Below are 21,145 nucleotides of genomic sequence, written 5' to 3'. Positions count from 1 at the left end.
CAGTGGGCAACTTGATGTTTGTCTATTCAAAATTTTGACTAATTTATGGTATCAATCCTTGTCTAAATGCTGCATATTCAAGTACCTGTCACAGGTTGACTATTCATCACTCAATCAATCAATCATTCCATGATATGATACATTCAACAGAAGAAATAAACAATTGATCTATATTCATTGCTCTGCAAGACTGCAACAACAAAAGTATACTCAGAAATCAAGTATAATGTCAGGCAGGGCCCAGGGGAGAGTGGTAAACAAAAATTCTACTTTATATATCATATATTTTGATGGGAGAGTTAATCACAGCAGAATCATATACAGGATTGATGGGTCATCTGGAGGGATTCAACAGGCGCAGTCTCTTCAAGCACTAAAGCGGCTTCAAAACACTCAGCAGCTTCTAACGTTGAGCCCACCCCCGTTTCTTTATAGAGTAGACCAAGGTTATACCACGCTGAAGCACTCATTTTGTCGAGCCGAAGTGCTTCCATCAGAAAGCTTCTGACAACTTGAGGAGATCGGGCACCACTCTGCCTGAGAACCACAGCGGTGGAGACTAGACTTGGAACGTGAGTTGGATCAACAGTCAAAGCGTTGTTATACTCTCTTAGTGCTTCTTTGTGTTGGCCCTTTGCTTGATGAAGTAAACCTGAGAGTCGCCCCAAGTAGAATCATCAGCAATCAAAAATCTCATGCATATCTGGCTATGCAGAACCCAAGTTTAAGAATTGAATTATTAGAATAATATATACATACCAACAGTATAAAACCTAGAAGCAGAATAATGGCTAATAGCCTTTGCTTTGGAAAGGCAGATCTCTGCATCCTGCCATTGAGACAGCTTAATGTAGATGGAAGCAAGATCAAGCCAGATTTCCAGCTCCAAAGTTCGACAACGGTTTTGACCATCCTGTTCCATATGATAGCAGAAATGTGAAGAGACATTAGTTCTTTCACCACAAGATAATACAGGAAAAAAAACAGGAGGCTAAGGTAAATTCGACTAAACTCTGAGAAGCTACACTTCATCGAGCTAATAAAGTAACAACTCATACCTTGAGCTTCGCCATTGCCCCAAAGCTTTTGGACTGAACCTGAAGAACAGCAAGCAGTTGAGAATATGTATCTATGGCATTTCCCACTTGACCCTGAGCAATTTGGAGTTTTGCTTTGGATCTTAACAATTCTCCCTGATCCCACTTTCCAGTCTGTTCAAGAGCTGCATTAATTACAGTTTCAGCATCCAAAAACAGTTTTTGAGCTGATAATATCTGAGCCAACAGCACCCATCCTTTGACAGTAGATCCGCCTTCTAATTTAAGGAAGCACTTTGCATAATAAAGGGCAGCATCTAGCTTTCTCTGCTCAGCATTTTCTACACACAGATGGTAAATGATATTTGAATTGTTCATTCTTGTCATTCTCCCAGCTGTTTCGAGTGATTGAAGTGCCTCAGTTTGTCTCTGTACTCTATCAGAATCTGGTGCAAAAGACTTGGAATGAGCTGAAAGTGAAAGGCCTAATACAAAATTGCCAACACCAAAAAACTCATCGCATTTCCCTTGCATGTTTGCAATGGCCCTGCGAGCAAGGTTTACTCCCTCTCCTGCATATTCTGGAGTTGCACTGCAGATCTTTGAAGCCAACAGTAACGCTGGAACAGAACTTGGGTGCTCCGTGCTTCTCAACAACTTCCGCAGCAAATTCAAAGCAGTCTGGTCTTCACCTTCTCCATGATAGCAGAGAGCAAGTATTTGATACATTTCACTCTGATCTATCGTCTGGGGAAGCAACTCCTCGACCTGATTAGCTAGAGCTCTTAGGCCCCCGGAGATGGCCAATGCATACGATAGATGGTCCAAAATTGCTGGGTCCCACTCTATTCTTTTGAGAGAGACTTTTCTCAATAGAATTATCAAGAGAAGAATAGCTTCTTCTGTATTGTTTCCAGGTACAAAAGAACTACCCATTTGAGATCGAAGATTAGGAGGATTTGATTCACCTCCACTATACAGGAGGAATATGGCAAATTCTTTTTGAATGTTTGCAATAGTTGGAGTGTCAAGGTTCCACTGATGAAGAAGGGCCCGGCGGTATGACGCGATTGTTTCACGTGGAGAACTGGCAAGTTTCCATAATTCAGGAAGCAGCTCAGCAGCCTTGTTCAGAGTCTCCTGCAATTTACAGTCAGCACCAAGATTTTCAGGCAAACCTGTGGGTAATGAAGATTCAACAATGTCCAGAATAACCGTGCATGATTGAGCAGCTTCTGCAAAATGATTGGGGACATATTAGCTAAACATCTAAAATTGACAGGGCATCAAGCCCTGAAATTCTTTCCAATTCCTTTTCACCATGAACACAGTAGAGAATAGACTCAAATAATAATCAATAAGATCTAAATCTCACTCATAGTAAACATATTGCACTCAAATATGTATGTATGTATTGTGTGTGTGGCAAGAAGTGAAATCTAAGACTAAAAAATAAATCAACGAAAAAACAAAAGAAATAAGCAAACATTTGAACACCAGTTGGGCCAGCTGACTGTCAAAACATTCAAACATGATTACCAGGGTATATGTTTTCCCAGCAACAAAGACGTAACAAGGAAGAGGGAGAAGGTGAGAACACTTAAAGAGCACCATACCTTTATACCTCCCAAGAGCCTGTAGTGATTTTGCTTTCAGAAAAATCGCTTCCAAGAGCAGACTTGCAGCATGATTGGACAGCGGTGGTGAAGCATAATTTTGTGACCGCCTCCTATGAGGTTGTGCTCTTTGTGCAAGCGTGACTTTCACCTTAGGAGTTACTGCAGAAATATCTATCCCTTCAAAGACATGTAGAGCAGCTTCTATGTTCCCCTTCTGGTATTCATATCTTCCAAGTAATGCTCTTGCTTCCTGGAGAACATACATGACTTACTTAGTCCCTCACAAACCAAATAGATCTACCGTGCAATTTTGCAACAATGAATAATACAGCCAATTATAGAACATGCAAGCAAGATTGAGTTTTATATATATATATAAACTGAGGTAATCAAAAACAAGAGAAAAGGGGGAAAACCAACCTCATAATTCAGAGAACCACTCTCACGCAAAGACGATTCTGCTTCTTCAATGTTGCCAGTATCAGGCTTCTGTTCAGGTTCTCCAACTAGGGATGAATGAATACTTGCTGAATAATCCTTCGTTGCAAGTGACTCAGAAGAAGGGATCATTTCATCTACCCTTAATTGTTCCCCTGAACATAGGCACTTCATTATCTTCCTCAACCTTGCATAAGTCGACCCTCTCCTTGGCTCTCTAACCGATCTCTCATTCCTCACACCATACGGCATTTCTAGCAACTCTTTAACAAACAGCAACACCAAAAGCAACAAATTACAATCACCTCTTCAGAAAAATATACTCTACCAAGAAGCTCTTTGATATCACTATGAGCAATTCATCATCTAGATACAGGGATAAGATAAACCACAAAGAAGGTTTATATCCAAGCACATCTAGATACAGCACTTACAAATAGAGTTCATTGAAGGTATTGCCACATTGCCAAGAAATGATTGATAACTTAACAACCCAACAAATACTTATGATCTCATCATAGCAAACAATTATAACATGATGATCTAAACCCCCAATTCTCAATCAACAACGAGTCAACAGCCAAATTCTGACTAAAGTGCATAAAAATCAGAACTTTCAGGCTTTCAGCTACAACTTGACAGGACTGGCAATCACAGTTCACAAAACCCTAGAACACTGGTAAGGCGAAAGGGGAAAAGCTTCGACTCCATAACCAACAGTTCATAATCAGCGAAATTTGAAATGAAATAAAGTCCTACCCAAAAGTAAAAGGAGATGCAACTACAAACAAAAGAAGAATCTTTACCTTTCACTGTTGGAAGCGTAAAGGAAGCAGTGGTTGAAAAACCCACGCACCATAGCTTATCTCTCCGAATTTCTTGAAAGCGAAATTCTCTGATCAACCCAAAAATATATGCGAGTATACTAATACTCCACTAAAAAGCTTCAACTAACCTTTCTTTCCCCTCCCCTTTTCCTTTTCTTGGGAACTATTCCTTCTTTCGCTGATTTTACAGCAAACCACTCGGTTAAAGTCTCGGAATTCAATGATGATTTCCCCAGTTCGTCGCTGTGGAAAAGGAGAGGGGTTTATCTAGAAATGCCCACAAGCGCATGCGCAGAAATCGTGAATGAAAACGTAATAATTACTTTGATGAAAGACTTGAGAGATGATAAAATGATTATAATAATAAAATATGCACGGGTGAAATTCTGGAAAGAAATTTTATTTGTGGGGCCCGATCGGCAAATTTTGTAATGCTGTTGAGGCTAATATTCTGCCACGTGGATTTACCTTTTTTTTTTTTTGGGTTTTTGAAGTCGATTAATTTTTAACGTAAATTGTCCATTGACTCTCAAATCTTTAATTGGTAATTAATTATATGGTTAAAGAAAATTCTTTAAATATCATTCTTTTCAAAATGTTGAATTTCCAACCACAAGTGCTCTCCACATTCCCTGTCCAAGAGAGTATGCTGATAATGTAAATTATGGTAACTCAGTTGAACACAGATACTACAATGTAATAGAGCTAGTAGCATTCAAAAAAAAAAAAAAGTTGAACACAGATACTAGTTAATCAATTCAACTTTCTTTTTTGGTTTATTGTTAAATAATTGTGCTGAGATGGCATGTAGTGACCTCTCTCCTGTGGGAGGTCATGAGATCGAGTCTTAGAGGCGTTATCTAGTTTGAACAGATACTACAATGTAATAGAGTCACTACCCTCTAGTGAATATTCTATTTTCAGGTGCACACAAACATTAATGTGTGAAACTTGTGCATTGATTACGTGCATACGAATCGGCACTAACCTCGCAAATCCCATCGCTGCGTCGTCCGCCGTCGTGCAGATACCCTATAATGTGTGAAACTTGTGCATTGATTACGTGCATACGAATCGGCACTAACCTCGCAAATCCCATCGCTGCGTCGTCCGCCGTCGTGCAGATACCCTATCAGATGCGGTCCTGTCGATGGCGTTTGAACAACCAAGAGGCCTCCGCGATTCTGTGCGAAGCAGCCGAGGGCGGAGTCGTCGCCGAGAAAGAATGCTGGGACCTACCCCTCTTCGAACGCGTGATACGCGATGGAGAGTGTACAAGGGAAGAAATAAAAACCAAAACTCACTACCCCCAAATTCCTAAACACGGGCAACATATTGCCCTCTAGAAATTACAAAAACGACCTTACACAAAGCCCCACCCAAAATGCTAGATGAAACGCGGTGCACCTGGTCAACGTGCACATTAAGCCATGGCCATCGATCAGGTGAAATACACGACTACTACGAGTGAGCAAGTGCACATGATAACTAAAGTTCACACCTGAACATTATTATATATATATATATATATATATATATATATATATATATATATATAATAATAATAATAAAAATAATAATAATAATAGTAATTTACAAATTAAGTCAACTTGAAGGGGGTGGTAGTTAAAAGAGCCGTTAGGAATTCTTAGATGTGATGTGGGAGCATCTATTATCCACTACATTTTTATACAGTATATTATGGGCTATATGGAGCTATATTTGTGCTTAGAAAGTGGATTTAGATCGGTGGAGATAAAAACGAGCTCCCATGTTACAACTCCGAATATAGAATGGTGGCTAATAGTTAGGATTTGTTAAATAGATAATGAAATTTCTCACTGTAATTTAAATATTAACACCAAAAAAAAATAATAACTAAAGAAGTAGGCGCCGCCCGACCGCGTCGAAGAACGCTGAAATCGACATTCTCCGCGGCCGGGCGCCTAGCGGGGCGAATATGATTGTATGCTGATTTTTTATTTTATTGTTTTTAAGGATTATTCGCTCAAAACGACATCACTTTGAACTAATAACCCTAAAAAAAAAAAAAAAAAAAAAAAAAAAAAAAAACAAACGCCGGTCCATTCGAATTTCGCCCAAATCGCCGACGCGAGATGCCTTCAGTCGTCCAGCGCTGCCTCCGCCTCGGTCCTCTGTAGCCTGTGCAAGTTTTAAAAAAAAAACAGACACCTTAGAGTCTCAGATATATAATACAAATATAATTTTTTACTTTTACTTGTTTAAGTTTTATATGTTGGTTATAGTTGCGCAAAAATATTAAAATTTAAAATATTATCACCAATAACCTATTAAAATGTATTATGAGCATCTTCTTGATGTAATCGACTTTGTCAATAATAACATATTGAGTTCATATCTACAATCTTAATAAGAGTCAATAATGTTAGACCTTTAACGGGAACTAAAAAAAAATGTTAGTGTAATAGTATGTTATACAAAATTGTACCTTATGTAAACTAAAAATGGGATCAATTTCATTGAGGTAAATTTGGATAATCTAGGCTTCAATGATATGAAGCTGAAAATTAAGATTGAAGTAAATAGACCAAATATCTCCAAGCCAGAGGAATCATGTGGGGAATCCAATACTCTTGTTAGACTAGCTGCAATATCAATACTTTTTTTTAGGAGAAAAACGACTACAATTGAGTTGGGAGATTAGGGTGGAATTAGAATATAAATCCAGCTCTTAATTCACTGAAACTGGAAACCTGGAAGTCAAGTACACAAGAAGATTTATATTAAACAGGCTTACTCTACTAGCAAAGCAGAGAATCAAAGGAAATAGAACAAAGCTTCTATCTGCAATTATTCTTTGACTGGATATTGCATCCATGTGTTTCTTTGTTAATACTTTTTATTTAAATTTTGTTCATGTGTTCAACATTTTAATCTTGCTTGCTAATATGTTTCAAATTGAAAACATTGCCCTTCAATTTTCCCTACTGGTGATATTTCAGCTGACCCTGACCAATGAGCTAAGTAAAGTGGATGAGAAGCTGTAAAAGACATAAGTTGTTTTAAATTTTGACATGTGATTGTGATAGCTGCAACTAATGCTCACCTCTCTTTTCTTAACTTTCTTCGACTCAACAATTATTGAATACGATTCTTTCACGGCAGCAGTGGTAATTGGTATAAAGAGTATTAACTCATGTTGTTTATCTTGGATTCAAATATTCTAACGTCAATAATGTCAGATCCATCAGAACATGCATTATGATCCTGTTGTTTATTATTTAATAAAACATTAATTTAGTATATGTTTCTGTTTAATATCTCTCTTTACGCAGGTCTGAATTAAAAGGGCAAGGATCGTAGTGTAGCTTGCTCCTTTATAGACCAATCACTTGTTCATTTATTTCAAATATTCCTTACTTCACTGTCACAACTGAAGAATGATGGTACAATGTTAATACCTTTTTCAGAATTGCAATGCTTACTTTTTATGAGTTTAATACATATGCTCTTCATCACTATTTGTTTGAAATACTTGCCTCCATTGTTGACGGTGCAGTTGGTGGCAAGTTACAAGAACTGGCAATTGCACTATCTCTCTAATGTTAATCTTTGATTTATCGAGACAACAGTTATGAAAGTTCAAAAGATTTTAGCAATACTCATGTATCTTTAGCATTTCTTAATAGTAATATGTAGCTCCTTTATATACATTTGGAGCTGTTATTTATTGTTCCCAGTTAAATGTTTCACAGATACGGTCTGCTTGGAAGCAAATCCTTAAGGATTCCTCAATAGTATATATATATTTTGACTACTATCAAATCAATGAACCTAATGTATCAAAGGAGGTAAAAACATTATTATTTTTGTTGTCTTTGCAAGTGGATCTTGCACTCAAGTTAGCTAGCTACATAGTTGTTTATATTTGATGTTGTTGTAAAACGGTCACTTGGGTTTCGTCCATGATTCCTTGTGCATGCTTCCTAGGAAGGCTAGATTAAGTTGTTGACAGATTCTTTGGCCTGATAGCGGTTGGCAGCAAGTTCCATTAACATAAGTTATAACTTCTGCAGCTGTAAAGAAAGCTTACAGGAAAGCCACTCTGTGCGTCAACCTTGACAAATTAAAGCAACGGGGTGCAACCATTCCGCAAAAGTATATATGCGAAAAGGTCTTTGATCTTCTCAAGGTGTATTCAGATGCCCGAGTCTTCAGTTTTCTACACCACATTGCATGATGCTATGTTCTGTTGACAAAATGCTCCCTGATTATATCCCTTCTAATTTTATTCTCGATTTTTATAGGAAGCTTGGAACAAGTTCAACTCAGAAGAGCGGTAGGCAGTAGCCAAGACATCAATCCGGCTATAGTGCTTTTGTAATTTATACAATTTCCAAGTCAGGGTTTGTCCCCCTGCCCATCTTTTACAAATCTTTACTCTTTAGCTTTGTGAATGTAAGCTCCAAGAAATTTGGATTTGAAACATATTTCACACGAAGACAAGAAACATAAAGGTTTTTCTCTTAATAATGCAAAGGCTTTGAATTTAAATTAACCCCCCTCCGTCCCCCCTCCTTTTTTTTTTTTTTTTTTTTTTTTTCCCTCTTAGTGGACCATTTTTGTTTACAATTACTTTAGTGGTTTAAAACCAATCTAGATTTCAACTCCTACTATATAAAGAGGTTTACATATACTAAAATAATAGTCATAATAAAAAATTCAATCAATCATACCATCACTCTTTTGAGTAAAAGGTTATAAATAATATAAATTGAAAATATAGGAATATTAACAATCAAAACTTTATTCAAACATTTTTGTAATATTAAAATAGTAACTCTATTTTTATAAATTAAAATAGTAACTCTATATTATTTACAAATTATTCTCCTTCAGTTTTCATTTTAAAACATACAATTAAAACTGATACTTATATAGATTTGTATTGTAAATTATCCTTCATTTGCATTTTATATTATAATTATAATTACATTAGAAAATATTGAAGGTCTTAATAAGTTTTTAGAATACAATACAAATCTTTATAAAATTCAAACTTATAATTAGAATATTAAAGTCTTAATATGTTTTTAGAATACAAATGTTTATAGAATTATAACTTAAAATTAGAATATTGAAGTCTTAATAGGATTTTAGTATACAAATCTTTATAGAATTCTAAATTATAATTAAAATATTGAAGTCTATTATTTTAAAATATAATACAAATCATTATTAGAATTCTTTTTTTAAAGGAATCATTATTAGAATTCTATAACTTCTAATTACAATATTAAGTCTTAATAGGATTTTAGAATACAAATCTTTATACAATTCTAAATTTCTAAGTTTCTAACTTATATTTAGAATACATTATATTAAAAATAAGCATGGAGACTATTTATATCTTTTATTAATTTAACATTTTTCTCTCTCATTATTATATGAATACTTTAACCAATTAAGAAACACTACATTAAAAAAACATTGGGCATTATATTGACCTAATTGCGTAAAGCGCTTGTGATAATTAGTCATAAGATAAATTTAAATGAGATTTGAACTAACTAAAGTTTGATCTGTATCAAAGGTAACGCGAATGGCCCAAAATAATAAAAGGATCACAATGATGTAAAACAATTTAAGTTATCTATGATGATTGGTTTAAATTAATAAGATAAATATATAGTTTTTATAAAGAGTCATATTTTAAATATTGTGATTTTAACCCAATTATCTAATCAACTTAGTTGAGATTGCCCCCACAAAAATTATTATAACTGGCAAAAGCATACAATTCTTATTTAGATTAACTATAATAAAGTTGTTCTTTAAGTGCATTATTACATAACTAAAATTCATGAATAGACTACTCATGTAGTGTGTATGAGATGTCGTGAGTCATTTACGAATGTAATTACTTTAAAACTTATAATTGTTTTGCCACATTTTAATTTTTTTATTTTTTTTTGAAAACCATACATTTTAAAATCTTATTCGGTATGAATATGAATATTTTTAGTATGAAACTAAAAATTTAGTATGAATCGGTCATGCACTTTGATAGTTACTTTGTTGGGTTCAAATTTGTAAAGTTGAAGGAAATCGATGCATAATTTGGAATTAGTGAAAACTACAAGGGCCATGTCGAAAAGAAAAGTCAAGGAATGGAACCTAACCTTTAGACAGACGCGATGTCGTTTCAACCTCCGAGTCCTCTACCCTTGTCTTTCTCTGCTTCATACTTTCATAGCTCTCCGATCGCTTAAACAGCTCTATACTCTTTCGATTCAATCGTGTTTAGGATCTGAAGAATGGTGAGAGGATTGCTTGGAAAACTCGCCGGCCGCTCGCTTTCCGTCGCCGGGAAGTGGCAGCAACAACAGCTCCGCCGCCTCAATATCCATGAATACCAGGTATCTTATTTCGCCTCCCTGCATTTTTTCCCTCTCATACTATGTTGTTTTTACTACGTAGATCTAATTTCCGATGCGCATACAGCGATTATGATGCTTTTGAATCTCAATTTTGATATTTTTGTGACTTTTCAAAACTAAACTCGGATGAGAAAGGAGGTTATCTGTGTTAATGGAGCGTTGGCTTAACTGTTTAAGGGTTAGGGTTGTACAGTTTGAATGCCGCGAAAAGTTAGGGAAGTATTCAGAGAGATTTTAATATATATATATATATATATATATATATATATATAGCTGTTAATATTTCTATGGGGGCATTTGATAACAGGGTGCTCAGTTGATGGGAAAATATGGGATCAATGTCCCAAAGGGTGTTGCCGTTGGTTCCATTGGAGAAGTGAAAAAGGCGATTCAGGATGTATTCCCCAATGAAAATGAGGTAATTTTGAAGAACATTTTGAATGTTTGCAGCAAAATTTGTCATCTAGTTTCACCTTCAGTGGGAACCTAAACTTCACTTGCCTTAATTCGTTGTTATATACAGGTAATATTTATATTTGTTTGCTTCAAGATAAAAGATGGTGCTTTCTATTTTTGTTTTTGGGTCTTTTAGATTGTTGTGAAGTCTCAAGTGCTAGCTGGTGGAAGGGGTCTGGGGACATTCAAAAATGGATTTAAAGGTGGAGTTCATATTGCCAAGGCTGATCAAGCTGAAGATATTGCAGGTAATGAAGACTGTTTTCTATACATTTTAGTAATTGAGGTTTGAGGACCTAGAGTAAATGCATACCGCCATTCGTTTCCACTATGGATATCACTCAATGTTTTAGTACTGAAACTTTGACACCTGCCATGTTTTTCTTTAACTTTCTAATGTAATCATCTTTGTTGAACTGTGTCAAAGCGATCAAGAAATTCAGCTATTATAGTGCTTTGAGCCCTAATATTTGTCACCTAGTGTTTGCTAGTCTTTTGGAATATGGTTATGAGACATTTGGATCTTGTTTTGGCGGAACTTTTATTAACAAAGCTACTTGTTTCATAAAACTTGCTACCTTCTTTTTCCGCAGCAAAGATGCTTGGGCAGATACTTGTTACTAAACAAACTGGGGACCAAGGGAAAATTGTCAGCAAGGTTTGACATGTCTTTCCGTCTTCAATTTCATGGAACTTTTTCATAAAGTTTACAACATCATTAATAATACTTAACATTAGTGGGCTAATTAATTGACTGTTCTAACCTCTCATTCATTTACCATCAAAATATCTAACTTGAATTGAAAATTAAGGTGTAGATGCCTATTTTGGGCCCCATTTGAAATATAAGAAGTTGATGTTGGCAATTGCGTCTATTACAGGTTTATCTGTGTGAAAAACTGTCTTTAGTCAATGAAATGTACTTCTCCATTATTCTTGACCGTGCATCTGCTGGTCCTGTAAGTTATAAAACATGCTCCATTGGCTTATTATTGTTTTTTATAAAAGAAATTTTGCACGAGATATTGACAATGATTCTAATCTAAAGATGGCATGTTGTCTTTTGTCCACTGCAGCTTATTATTGCCTGCAGGAAGGGAGGAACCAGTATTGAAGACCTGGCAGAAAAGTTCCCTGATATGATTATAAAGGTTCCTTTCAAGTCCATTATCTTTATTTATTTTATATGCCGTTGCTATTCGGTAGTTAAGGTTTTCTATTACTTTATTTCTTTACCAGGTACCTATTGATGTTTTTAAAGGCATTACGGATGAAGATGCAGCAAAGGTTGTTGATGGTTTGGCTCCTAAGGTTGCTGATAGAAATGACTCAATTGAACAAGTCAAGAAGTTGTACAATCTTTTTTGTCAATGTGACTGCACAATGTTGGAGGTGGTGACCATTTGATATTTCTTGCTTAAAAGCTATTTCTTCTCTGTTTTTTCACTGGATTTTTCAATACTTCTCTTTTGATCAGATCAATCCCCTTGCTGAAACTTCTGATAAGAAGTTAGTAGCTGCTGATGCAAAACTGAACTTTGATGATAATGCTGCTTACCGTCAGAAAGAAATCTTTTCCCTTCGTGATACAACACAGGAGGACCCTCGTGAGGTATACCTGCAATTTTGGGATATCAATGAGACTGAACACTCCGCCTTTACAGTATTGGAGCTCATGTGAAAAAAAAAAAAAACTATTAATAAATACTCATTCATCATTTATAAGCATCCGTTTTTATTTTTTATATATTTCTTTTCTAATGGTATTTCGTATGGTTTTTAGGTTGCTGCTGCAAAAGCTGACTTGAATTACATTGGCTTAGATGGAGAAATTGGTTGCATGGTAAATGGTGCTGGATTGGCAATGGCTACCATGGACATAATTAAACTACATGGCGGAACTCCAGCCAATTTTCTTGATGTTGGTGGGAATGCTAGTGAAGGCCAGGTATGTCTTTTTGGGATATTTGTAGTTTTTGGTAATCTTGTAATCTTATATACATATGCTTCAATATACACACATTTATGTTAACTGACATGTTATCTAGAGAAGTTTGATGCCGTGAAAAAACCTAATTCCTGCTCTATTTGGTGTAGGTCGTGGAAGCTTTTAAAATATTAACCTCAGATGACAAGGTGAAGGCAATTTTGGTGAACATTTTTGGAGGGATTATGAAATGCGATGTAATCGCCAGTGGAATTGTGAATGCTGCAAAACAGGTTATTACTTGTTCATAATAGTCTATTATACTATTTAGTTACCTGATCGTGCAACTGAATTTTGGTCATTTCTATACATGCTACAAAATGCTGACTCTTTTGTTCATGCTATTTCAAGGTTCAACTGAAAGTACCCGTCGTGGTTCGTCTCGAAGGAACCAACGTTGACCAAGGCAAGAGAATTCTCAAGGTAGATCCTTATTCTTGCCCCGAGACTGTTTCCCACCTATTCAGTAATGCCATTCAAAAACAAGAGATGAGATTTCACATGCTATTCTTTCTTATAATTACATTTCTGGTGTTGTGCTGCAGGAAAGTGGTATGACACTTATTACCGCTGAAGATCTGGATGATGCTGCTGAGAAAGCAGTTAAAGCAATTAGTGCTTAAATATTATTAGTTTTCATTGACTTTGGATATGTGATTAAATGTCTAAATGCACACACTCTCACACCACAATAGGAAAGTGGTGATTTGCTTGCTTTTTTTCCATAAAATTTTTCAATAAGCCTCATTTTTGTTCTACAGAGGATATCAATTGGATGGGCAGTCCCATAGTGTTGGATGTACATTTTTCTTTTTGTTCTGCTAAGGAATACTATTTCATTTAGTTTTAATTGTTTTTTTTTGTATCAATTGGATGGGCAGTCCTATAGTGTTGGATGTACATTTTTCTTTTTGTTCTGCTAAGGAATACTATTTGATTTAGTTTTAATTGTTTTTTTTTCGTTACAATTATGACAAGTAGAGCCGTCGAAACGGTCTTGCGGGGCCGGATGGGCTAGAACACACCAAAGCTCGTCCCTGTAGTACCCGCCTCTTAGCGGGTTTGTAATGTGGCCGGCCCGTCCCGCCATGGTAAATCCCGTTGGCAGGGCGGGTTAGCCCGTCAACCAATACGTTTTTGTAATTATAAAAGATTTGTTGTACTGTAGGTTTGTAGTTACACTACTGTGTAAGTGTTTTAATTTAAAGAAATGACATGCAAATTAACAACATGTATTAAATACTAAATAATTAATTTTTTTTTAACACAACCTCCAAAGGATTTATTATAATAACGAGGAAAAGTAGAAATCCAACAACGCTAACATATGAGCTAGCCTATTCACTGATCTAGACACATAACAGATAGACATCATATCAAAGTGTCGTTTGAGTTCTCTACATTCATTAATAACACAACCAGCAAAAGATAGATCAAGCATGGAGCCATTAAGTAAAGTGTTGACTGTTTGGCAATCCGTATATAGCACCACCTTACGAATTCCTCTCACTTTAGCCCATGAAAGTATAGCACCACCTTACGAATTCCTCTCACTTTAGCCCATGAAAGTGCTTCCTTAATAGCAATCGCCTCGGCCAAATACTAAATATTAGTATAAATTAAAATAATTAACAACTAATAGAAATTATCCAAACTTTCAAGTTTCTATTCAACATTAAGAATTAAAATAAAATAGTTTTGCAAATACTAAACTTCTAAAACTCATAATTTATCAACCATTATATCATTCATATCATGGTCTTCTTCTCATTGATCTCTATCGATTTGGAAATTAGAAATTGCGAAGCATGCGTGATATATATATATTTTTAATATAGATTAGTTTAACCCGCGACCCACCCGACCCGACCCGCTTGGGCCCGTGACCCAGGTGGGACGGGCTAAAAAGTCCGCCTCCTGGCGGGTGAAATAATCAAGAATCCTCCCCTATCTGCGGCGGGACGGGATGAGTCGATCCGGCGGGTAAAACCCATTTCTGACGGCTCTACTTACAAGATCTTTATTATAGAGATGAAATTTTTTCATCAAATTTCACACTTTTCCGCTATTCAGCATTTGAGATGCAATAGGTAGTTGATAAGATGGTCATCATGGGATTCACACCAATTGCACGGGGAAGCACACTTCCATCGCAGACATACAGTACCTTAGCTTCCCAGCATTCACCATTGTTGTCAACTGCACCATCTTCCTCAGTAGCCCTCATTCTGCAGTTACCCCCTCCGGCGGCAAAAACTCCGTTAAAAATGACTCCAACTCCTTAGCCTTGATTCCTTTGCAACAGATTTTATGCCCGTCACTTTTAAATGTGCTTACGAATTAATATTTAGTCTTTGTTATAGAATTATAAAATCTAAATCCAAAGTAATCGAGTTAGTTAAATATAATTTTTTTATTAGAAAGTCACAAATTAATTTTGGCAAACAATTTTCCAATCAAACTTCCTAGTGCAATTTAATTCTTTTGTGTCTTATTATATGTTGTGTAATTTTGGTTACAACTAAATTCATATTAGCTTTTGATTTAGATTTTATTTTTTTTGTGTCGATTTTAGCCCAAGAACAAATATAACTACATTGTGTTTAACAGTTTAAGTGACACTTGCTAAATACGCAAAAACAAGATGGTGCTTGAGCACTCTTCAAAAACTTAGAGATTAAGTTGATGATGAGCCTAGAGTTAAAAATAACTTCAATTTGATCTATCATTTCTTGGGAAAAATGAAAAATATGGTAAGTTTCTATATTTACTCCAATATTTCACGTAATACTTGATTGATATGCCTACTCATTTAAAAACCGCCGTTACTTATGGTATTCCGGGATTTTTTGATTCCGTTTTTTTTTTTTTTTTTTTTTTTTTTTTGAAAACGATTTCCTCATTATCTTCTTCTCCCACAGTCAAGAAACTCATCAGTCCACTAACCGATATCATCGCCATGGAAATGTGTTCTCCTTTTTTTTTTTTTTTTTTTTTTTTTTTTTTTTTTTTTTTTTTTTATTGTCTTTCTTCATTCCCTTCATCCCGGTTAGCTCTCAAATTGTGAGCTTTGATTTCCCTGATTTCAATCCCACTCTTCTTGGAGAATTATGCATCGAAAATGGTGGAATTGCAATCCAACAAGTAATCGGCCCGCACACGTTAGGGGGCGTGATGAGCATATAACCATTAAGAGTAAAAGATATTTTTGGTCTTAGACTTATAGTGGCATGGACAATTTTAGTCATTTATAAAAAAATTAGACAATTTGTGGACACTCTTATTGTGACGAGGACAATTTTGGTCCTCCGTCACTCTTCCCGTTAGATTTTCTGTTTGAGAGGGTTATTTGCGTCTTTTCATCACTTTCCTTCGTCATTTTCATTAGGTATTCGCGGAGAGAGGCAGTGCAACTGCTGCAACTAATCCTTACCCTAATTGTAGGGATGTAGGTCGTCGAGACGAGTTTTCGAGGTTTGGAGGGAAGGTGAAGGGGGTGATTGTTGATGATGAAGGGTTGGATGTGCTTTATTGGAGGAAACTGGAGAGTGGAGATGCGAAAAAGAGCTCCAAAAGACAGGTTTGAACAATAGCGAGAAAGTGGAAGAGAAAAGGGTGGTTTGGAGAGAGAGTAACAAGAAGAAAGGCAGTGGAATGCCGATTCATGAAATTCCTTTGCTTAGAGGCAAGTCTTCAACCTCTCAGGATCCTGCTTGGACAGAAAAGTGCTCCGCCTTTTTGATTTGCAATTCAGGTTTGATGTAGATCTTATGGAAGCCCTATTTGGATATGTTGCTATGAACCAGAAATCACCTCAAAGAGACAGTAGTTCCCCATATAAAAAAGGGGACATAGTAGCAATAGGGGCAACCCCTCATATCTTCATTCTTGACACCAGGAAATCACAGAACATAGCAATTGTGCTCAAGTCTCTTGGAGTTCCCCGGAGAGAGATTATGGTGTAGGGACAAAGCTTAAGTGCAGAAACTCTAGAGAAGCTCTGCAGAGTTGTCCCAACTAGAGAGGAAGAACCAGACATCCTTAACTTTGTAGGAGACCTTATAAGGCTAGCCAACGTTGAATCCTTCCTCTTCTACATCCTAAAAGCCATCCCATCTGCCTTGAATCGTTTCAACGCCATGCTTTTCAGATCGAATTATGGCCCATAGATCCTCCAACTGAATGAGTCTTTACCGACCCTGGAACTGGCCAACAATGAGCTTAGAGGCCAAAGACTCTTCAAGAAACTACTGGAAGCCATTTTGAAAGCTGGGAACAGAATGAATATAGCGACCGCAAGAGGAGATGCTCAAGCGTTTAACCTTACCGCTCTCAGGAGCCTCTCTGATGTGAAGAGTATTGATGGAAAAACGGCATTGCTCCACTTCGTTGTCCAAGAAGTAATCAGGGAAGAGGGGAGACGTTGTGTGCTCAATCGTAATCACAGATAATTCTTGGCCAAAGTCATGAAAGCAGCAAGGGTGCAATATGACATGTGGATGTGCACATCCATTCTACCAGCCATTAGAACTCAGAAGTTCAAGGTCCAATCTAATGGCTAAGAACGACACCTGCAAGAAGGATATATGATGAAAAGATGCAAATACCCAGCCATTAGAACTCAGAAGTTCAAGGTCTAATCTAATGGCTAAGAACGACACCTGCAAGAAGGATGTATGATGAAAAGACGCAAATACCCCATCTCAAACGGGAAATCTAACGGGAAGAGTGACGGAGGACCAAAATTGTCCTCGTCACAATAAGAGTGTCCACAAATTGTTTGATTTTTTTTTTTATGAAGAACTAAAATTGTCCATGCCACTATAAATCTAGGATCAAAAATGTCTTTTACTCTAACCATTAATGTGCAATCCAACTATCCAACTATCAGTTTAGGCTTTTAGTTGTGTAATCCAACTATCACATCAATTTGGTATCAAAACCAGCTTTTAGTTGTGCAATCCAACTGTCACATGTTTCAATTTGGTATCAGAGTCATACCACAATTGAAGCATGTGCTCCATTTCAACTAAAAGTCTAAGCTAATAGTTGGATTGTACATGACGATTACTTGTTGGATTGCCATTCCTCACGGGTGTGAGCTGATTACTTTTGGACTCCAAGCAACACATGGATCATAGTCTCTTTTTTTATCGGGTGACGCAGAGATTCAAACCCATGACCTTTGGCATGACTCTGATACCAAATTGAAACATGTGCTTCATCTCAACTAAAAATCTAAGCTGAATATAATCAATTGATGAATTTGAATTTGAATGTAAAGAATTTTTATATTAGAGAAAAATAAAGATAATATAACTAATTAAATTATTCTCTTATTTAATTTATTGATAATGAATAATTTTTTTTTGACTAAAGGCATTGTAGACACATAATTTTAAATTTAAAAAATGCCTATGTATTATTTTTTGTTGTAACTACTAAATTATTGTTTTTAATTTAATAAGAGTAAAATAGAGTACTAATTATGCCAACTTTAATTAGAATGTGTTTGAACCTAAGATCTTTATTATTGAAATCAATGAATAAGTTAACGGTGAACTAACAGAAATTAACAGAAAAGATAATATTTAATTGAAAAGTTAACGGATAATTATATAGATTAAGAATAAATTAAGAAATCTCAATGAAAAAATAAAATCTGATCAATCTGAGCCATTCATTTGATTAAAAATTTTGACCACCATTTTTTCATAAATCTGAGCCCTAAATTTGATATTAGAGGGACTCAAAATATGGTCCAAGAATATTTAAAAATACACAAAATAATTTAGGATTTAAAAATTACAAAAAGTCGATGAATAGCGGAAAAACGTGAAATTTGATGAAAAATTTTCATCTCAATAATAAAAATTTTGTAGTCTATTGTCATAATTGTAACTACAAATAAAAAGAACAAGTAAAACTCTATGAACTAGTATTCCTTGGCAGAACAAAAAGAAAAATATGCATCATCCGACACTATGTGACTCATGCCCATCCAAGAGATATCCTCTATGTAGAACAAAAATAGGGCTTATTGAAAATGTTCGTGGGATTCTTTGCTTCCACCCAAGGAAGTAGCAAACTCTATGTTATTGAGAGATGGAGCTTCAAAAGTTTTGTTATTTAGTTTTGTGAGGACCAGAGTTGTATTGGTTATTGTAATATGTGGCATAACGGCTGTCTTGATGGTTGTTTGGTGAAGTTCTATTAAGAAAATGAATCAAAAGAGTGCAGTAGAGGTTGTGGCAGATTTTAGACAATTCAGCTACCATGAGCTAAGATCAGCTACTGCTAGGTTCAATTCTAGTAACATTATTGGTCAGGGAGCTTCTGCTACCGGATGGTGATCCTAGGAAGCACACTTCCATCGCAGACATACACTAATTGGTTGATATACCTACTCATTTAAAAATCGCCCACTTGTTTTTTAGTTGGATTGCACATATATTTATATATATTATATGTTCAATACATCTCATTACATGTGCGAGCCGATTACTTGTGATGAGCATATAACCATTAATGTGCAATCCAACTATCAGCTTAAGCTTTTAGTTGAGATGGAACACATGCTTCAATTTGGTATCAGAGCCATGCCAAAGGTAAGCATGTGCTCTATCTCAACTATCACATGCTTCAATTTAATATAAGAACAGCTTTTAGTTGTGCAATCCAACTATCTCACATGTTTCAATTTGGTATCAGAGCAACTTTTAGTTGTGCAATCCAACTATCTCACATGTTTCAATTTGGTATCAGAGCAGCTTTTGTTGTGCAATCCAACTATCATATGTTTCAATTTGGTATCAGAGCCATGTCACAATTGAAGCATGTGCTCCATCTCAACTATCACATGCTTCAATTTAGTATCAGAGCAGCTTTTAGTTGTGTAATCCATCTATCACATGTTTCAATTTGGTATCAGAGCCATGCCACAATTGAAGCATGTGCTCCATCTCAACTAAAAGCCTAAGTTGCACACGTTAAGGGTGTGCTGAGCATATAACCATTAATGTGCAATCCAACTATTATCTTAGACTTTTAGTTGTGCAATCCAACTATCACATGTTTCAATTTGGTATCAGAGCAGCTTTTAGTTGTGCAATCCAACTATCACATGTTTCAATTTGGTATCAGAGCCATGCTACAATTAAAGCATGTTAACCATCTCAACTAAAAGCCTAAGCTGCACACGTAAAGGGGTGTGTTGAGCATATAACCATTAATGTGCAATCAAACTATTAGCTTAGACTTTTAGTTGTGCAATCCAACTATCACTAATGAATGAGGTTATTGGAGATCCTAGACCATTCAGTAACAAGGCCACTGGAAGATTCAACCCCTATAACATACCAGCACTGAGAAGATTGAAACATGCCCCCCCGCGAGAACCCAATGTGAGGTCTTGAAGAACAAAGTAAAGGTAAATTTTTATTTTCGCCCCGAGTTTGATTCCCAACTATTCAGTAACGTCACTTACAATCAAGAGATGAAATTCACACGCTATTTTTTCTTATAATTTCATTTCTAGTGTTGTGTCTGCATGAAAGTGGTTTGACACTTATTACAGCTGAAGATATGGACGATGTAGCTAAGAAAGCAGTTAAAACAATTACTGATTAAATATCATTAGTTTTCATTGGCTTAATGTTTGATGGATGATTAAATGTCTAAATGCATAGACTATATTCACACCACATTAGGAAAGTGGTTTTTTGCTTGTGTTTTTTTTCATAAAAATTTTCAATAAGCCTCATTTTTGTTCTACATAGAGGATATCCTTTAGATGGGTATGGGTCTCATAGTGTCGGATGATGCACATTTTTCTTTTTGTTCTGCCGAGGAATAATATATCATTGAATTTTAATTGTTCTTTTTATTTTTAGTTACAATTATGTCAATAGACTACAAGATCTTTATTATAGAGATGAACATTTTTCATAAAATTTCACGCTTTTCCGCTTTTCAGGGACTTTGTGTAATTTTTAAACCCTAAATTATTTTGTGAATTTTTTAATATTCTCGGGCCATATTTTGAGTCCCCTCAAATTAAAAATTAAAAATAGTTACACATATAATTCATGAATTAAATTTGTACCATGTGTATAACTAAATGATTAAAAATGCAATTCTCTTTAAATGAGTAAATAGTACAATATAATTTTTCATATTGTATTTATACCTAATGTATAACATTTGTATTAGAAAATTTATTAAACACTCAATTAATAATATTGATTATTGCACATTTGTACGTGAGTATTTTAGTAATCACCATATACTGCCACTTAGGTTTTTTTTTTTTGTTTTTTTTTAGTATTTTTATTATATTATTATTTACGGGTAAATCATA

At 35.5% G+C, this 21,145-nt stretch overlaps 3 protein-coding genes across 6 annotated transcripts in view; 1 reads left to right on the top strand and 2 right to left on the bottom strand.

Annotated features, from left to right (window-relative positions):
• Positions 1-156: 156 nt before the first annotated feature.
• LOC109161531 lies at positions 157-4,222 on the bottom strand. The gene is made up of 6 exons (XM_019309972.1): positions 3,901-4,222; positions 3,077-3,357; positions 2,654-2,906; positions 1,059-2,272; positions 760-913; positions 157-652 (listed from the first exon to the last, which is right to left on the bottom strand). Exons 2-6 carry the CDS (start codon positions 3,344-3,346, stop codon positions 315-317), a joined length of 2,229 nt encoding a protein of 742 aa, XP_019165517.1. The 5' UTR covers positions 3,347-3,357; positions 3,901-4,222; the 3' UTR covers positions 157-314.
• Positions 4,223-9,946: 5,724 nt separating this feature from the next.
• LOC109161403 (succinate--CoA ligase [ADP-forming] subunit beta, mitochondrial) lies at positions 9,947-20,559 on the top strand. 4 transcript variants are annotated; one of them, XM_019309791.1, is made up of 13 exons: positions 9,949-10,322; positions 10,651-10,761; positions 10,936-11,047; positions 11,393-11,457; positions 11,681-11,758; positions 11,876-11,950; positions 12,039-12,191; positions 12,277-12,411; positions 12,583-12,747; positions 12,897-13,019; positions 13,138-13,209; positions 13,332-13,421; positions 13,492-13,629. In XM_019309791.1, exons 1-12 carry the CDS (start codon positions 10,221-10,223, stop codon positions 13,407-13,409), a joined length of 1,269 nt encoding a protein of 422 aa, XP_019165336.1. In that variant the 5' UTR covers positions 9,949-10,220; the 3' UTR covers positions 13,410-13,421; positions 13,492-13,629. The 4 variants fall into 4 exon arrangements, with proteins under 4 accessions (XP_019165326.1, XP_019165353.1, XP_019165336.1 ...); XM_019309799.1 differs by having other exon boundaries at positions 13,332-13,411; positions 13,486-13,608; XM_019309781.1 differs by lacking the exons at positions 13,332-13,421; positions 13,492-13,629 and adding an exon at positions 20,293-20,376 and having other exon boundaries at positions 9,947-10,322; positions 13,138-13,255.
• A 147-nt stretch (positions 20,560-20,706) lies between these two features.
• The window catches only part of LOC109161318 (long-chain-alcohol oxidase FAO2-like), a 34,433-nt gene continuing 33,994 nt past the window's right edge, over positions 20,707-21,145 (bottom strand). Inside the window, exon 5 of the mRNA XM_019309668.1 lies at positions 20,707-20,726. The gene's annotated coding sequence lies outside the window, so the exon portion shown is untranslated. The remainder of the gene's footprint in view (positions 20,727-21,145) is intronic.

The sequence above is a fragment of the Ipomoea nil genome, unplaced genomic scaffold (assembly GCF_001879475.1).
Source record: "Ipomoea nil cultivar Tokyo-kokei standard unplaced genomic scaffold, Asagao_1.1 scaffold0302, whole genome shotgun sequence".
In the NCBI taxonomy this organism is placed as follows: Eukaryota; Viridiplantae; Streptophyta; class Magnoliopsida; order Solanales; family Convolvulaceae; genus Ipomoea; species Ipomoea nil.
This window is presented reverse-complemented; position numbering and strand designations above follow the sequence as displayed.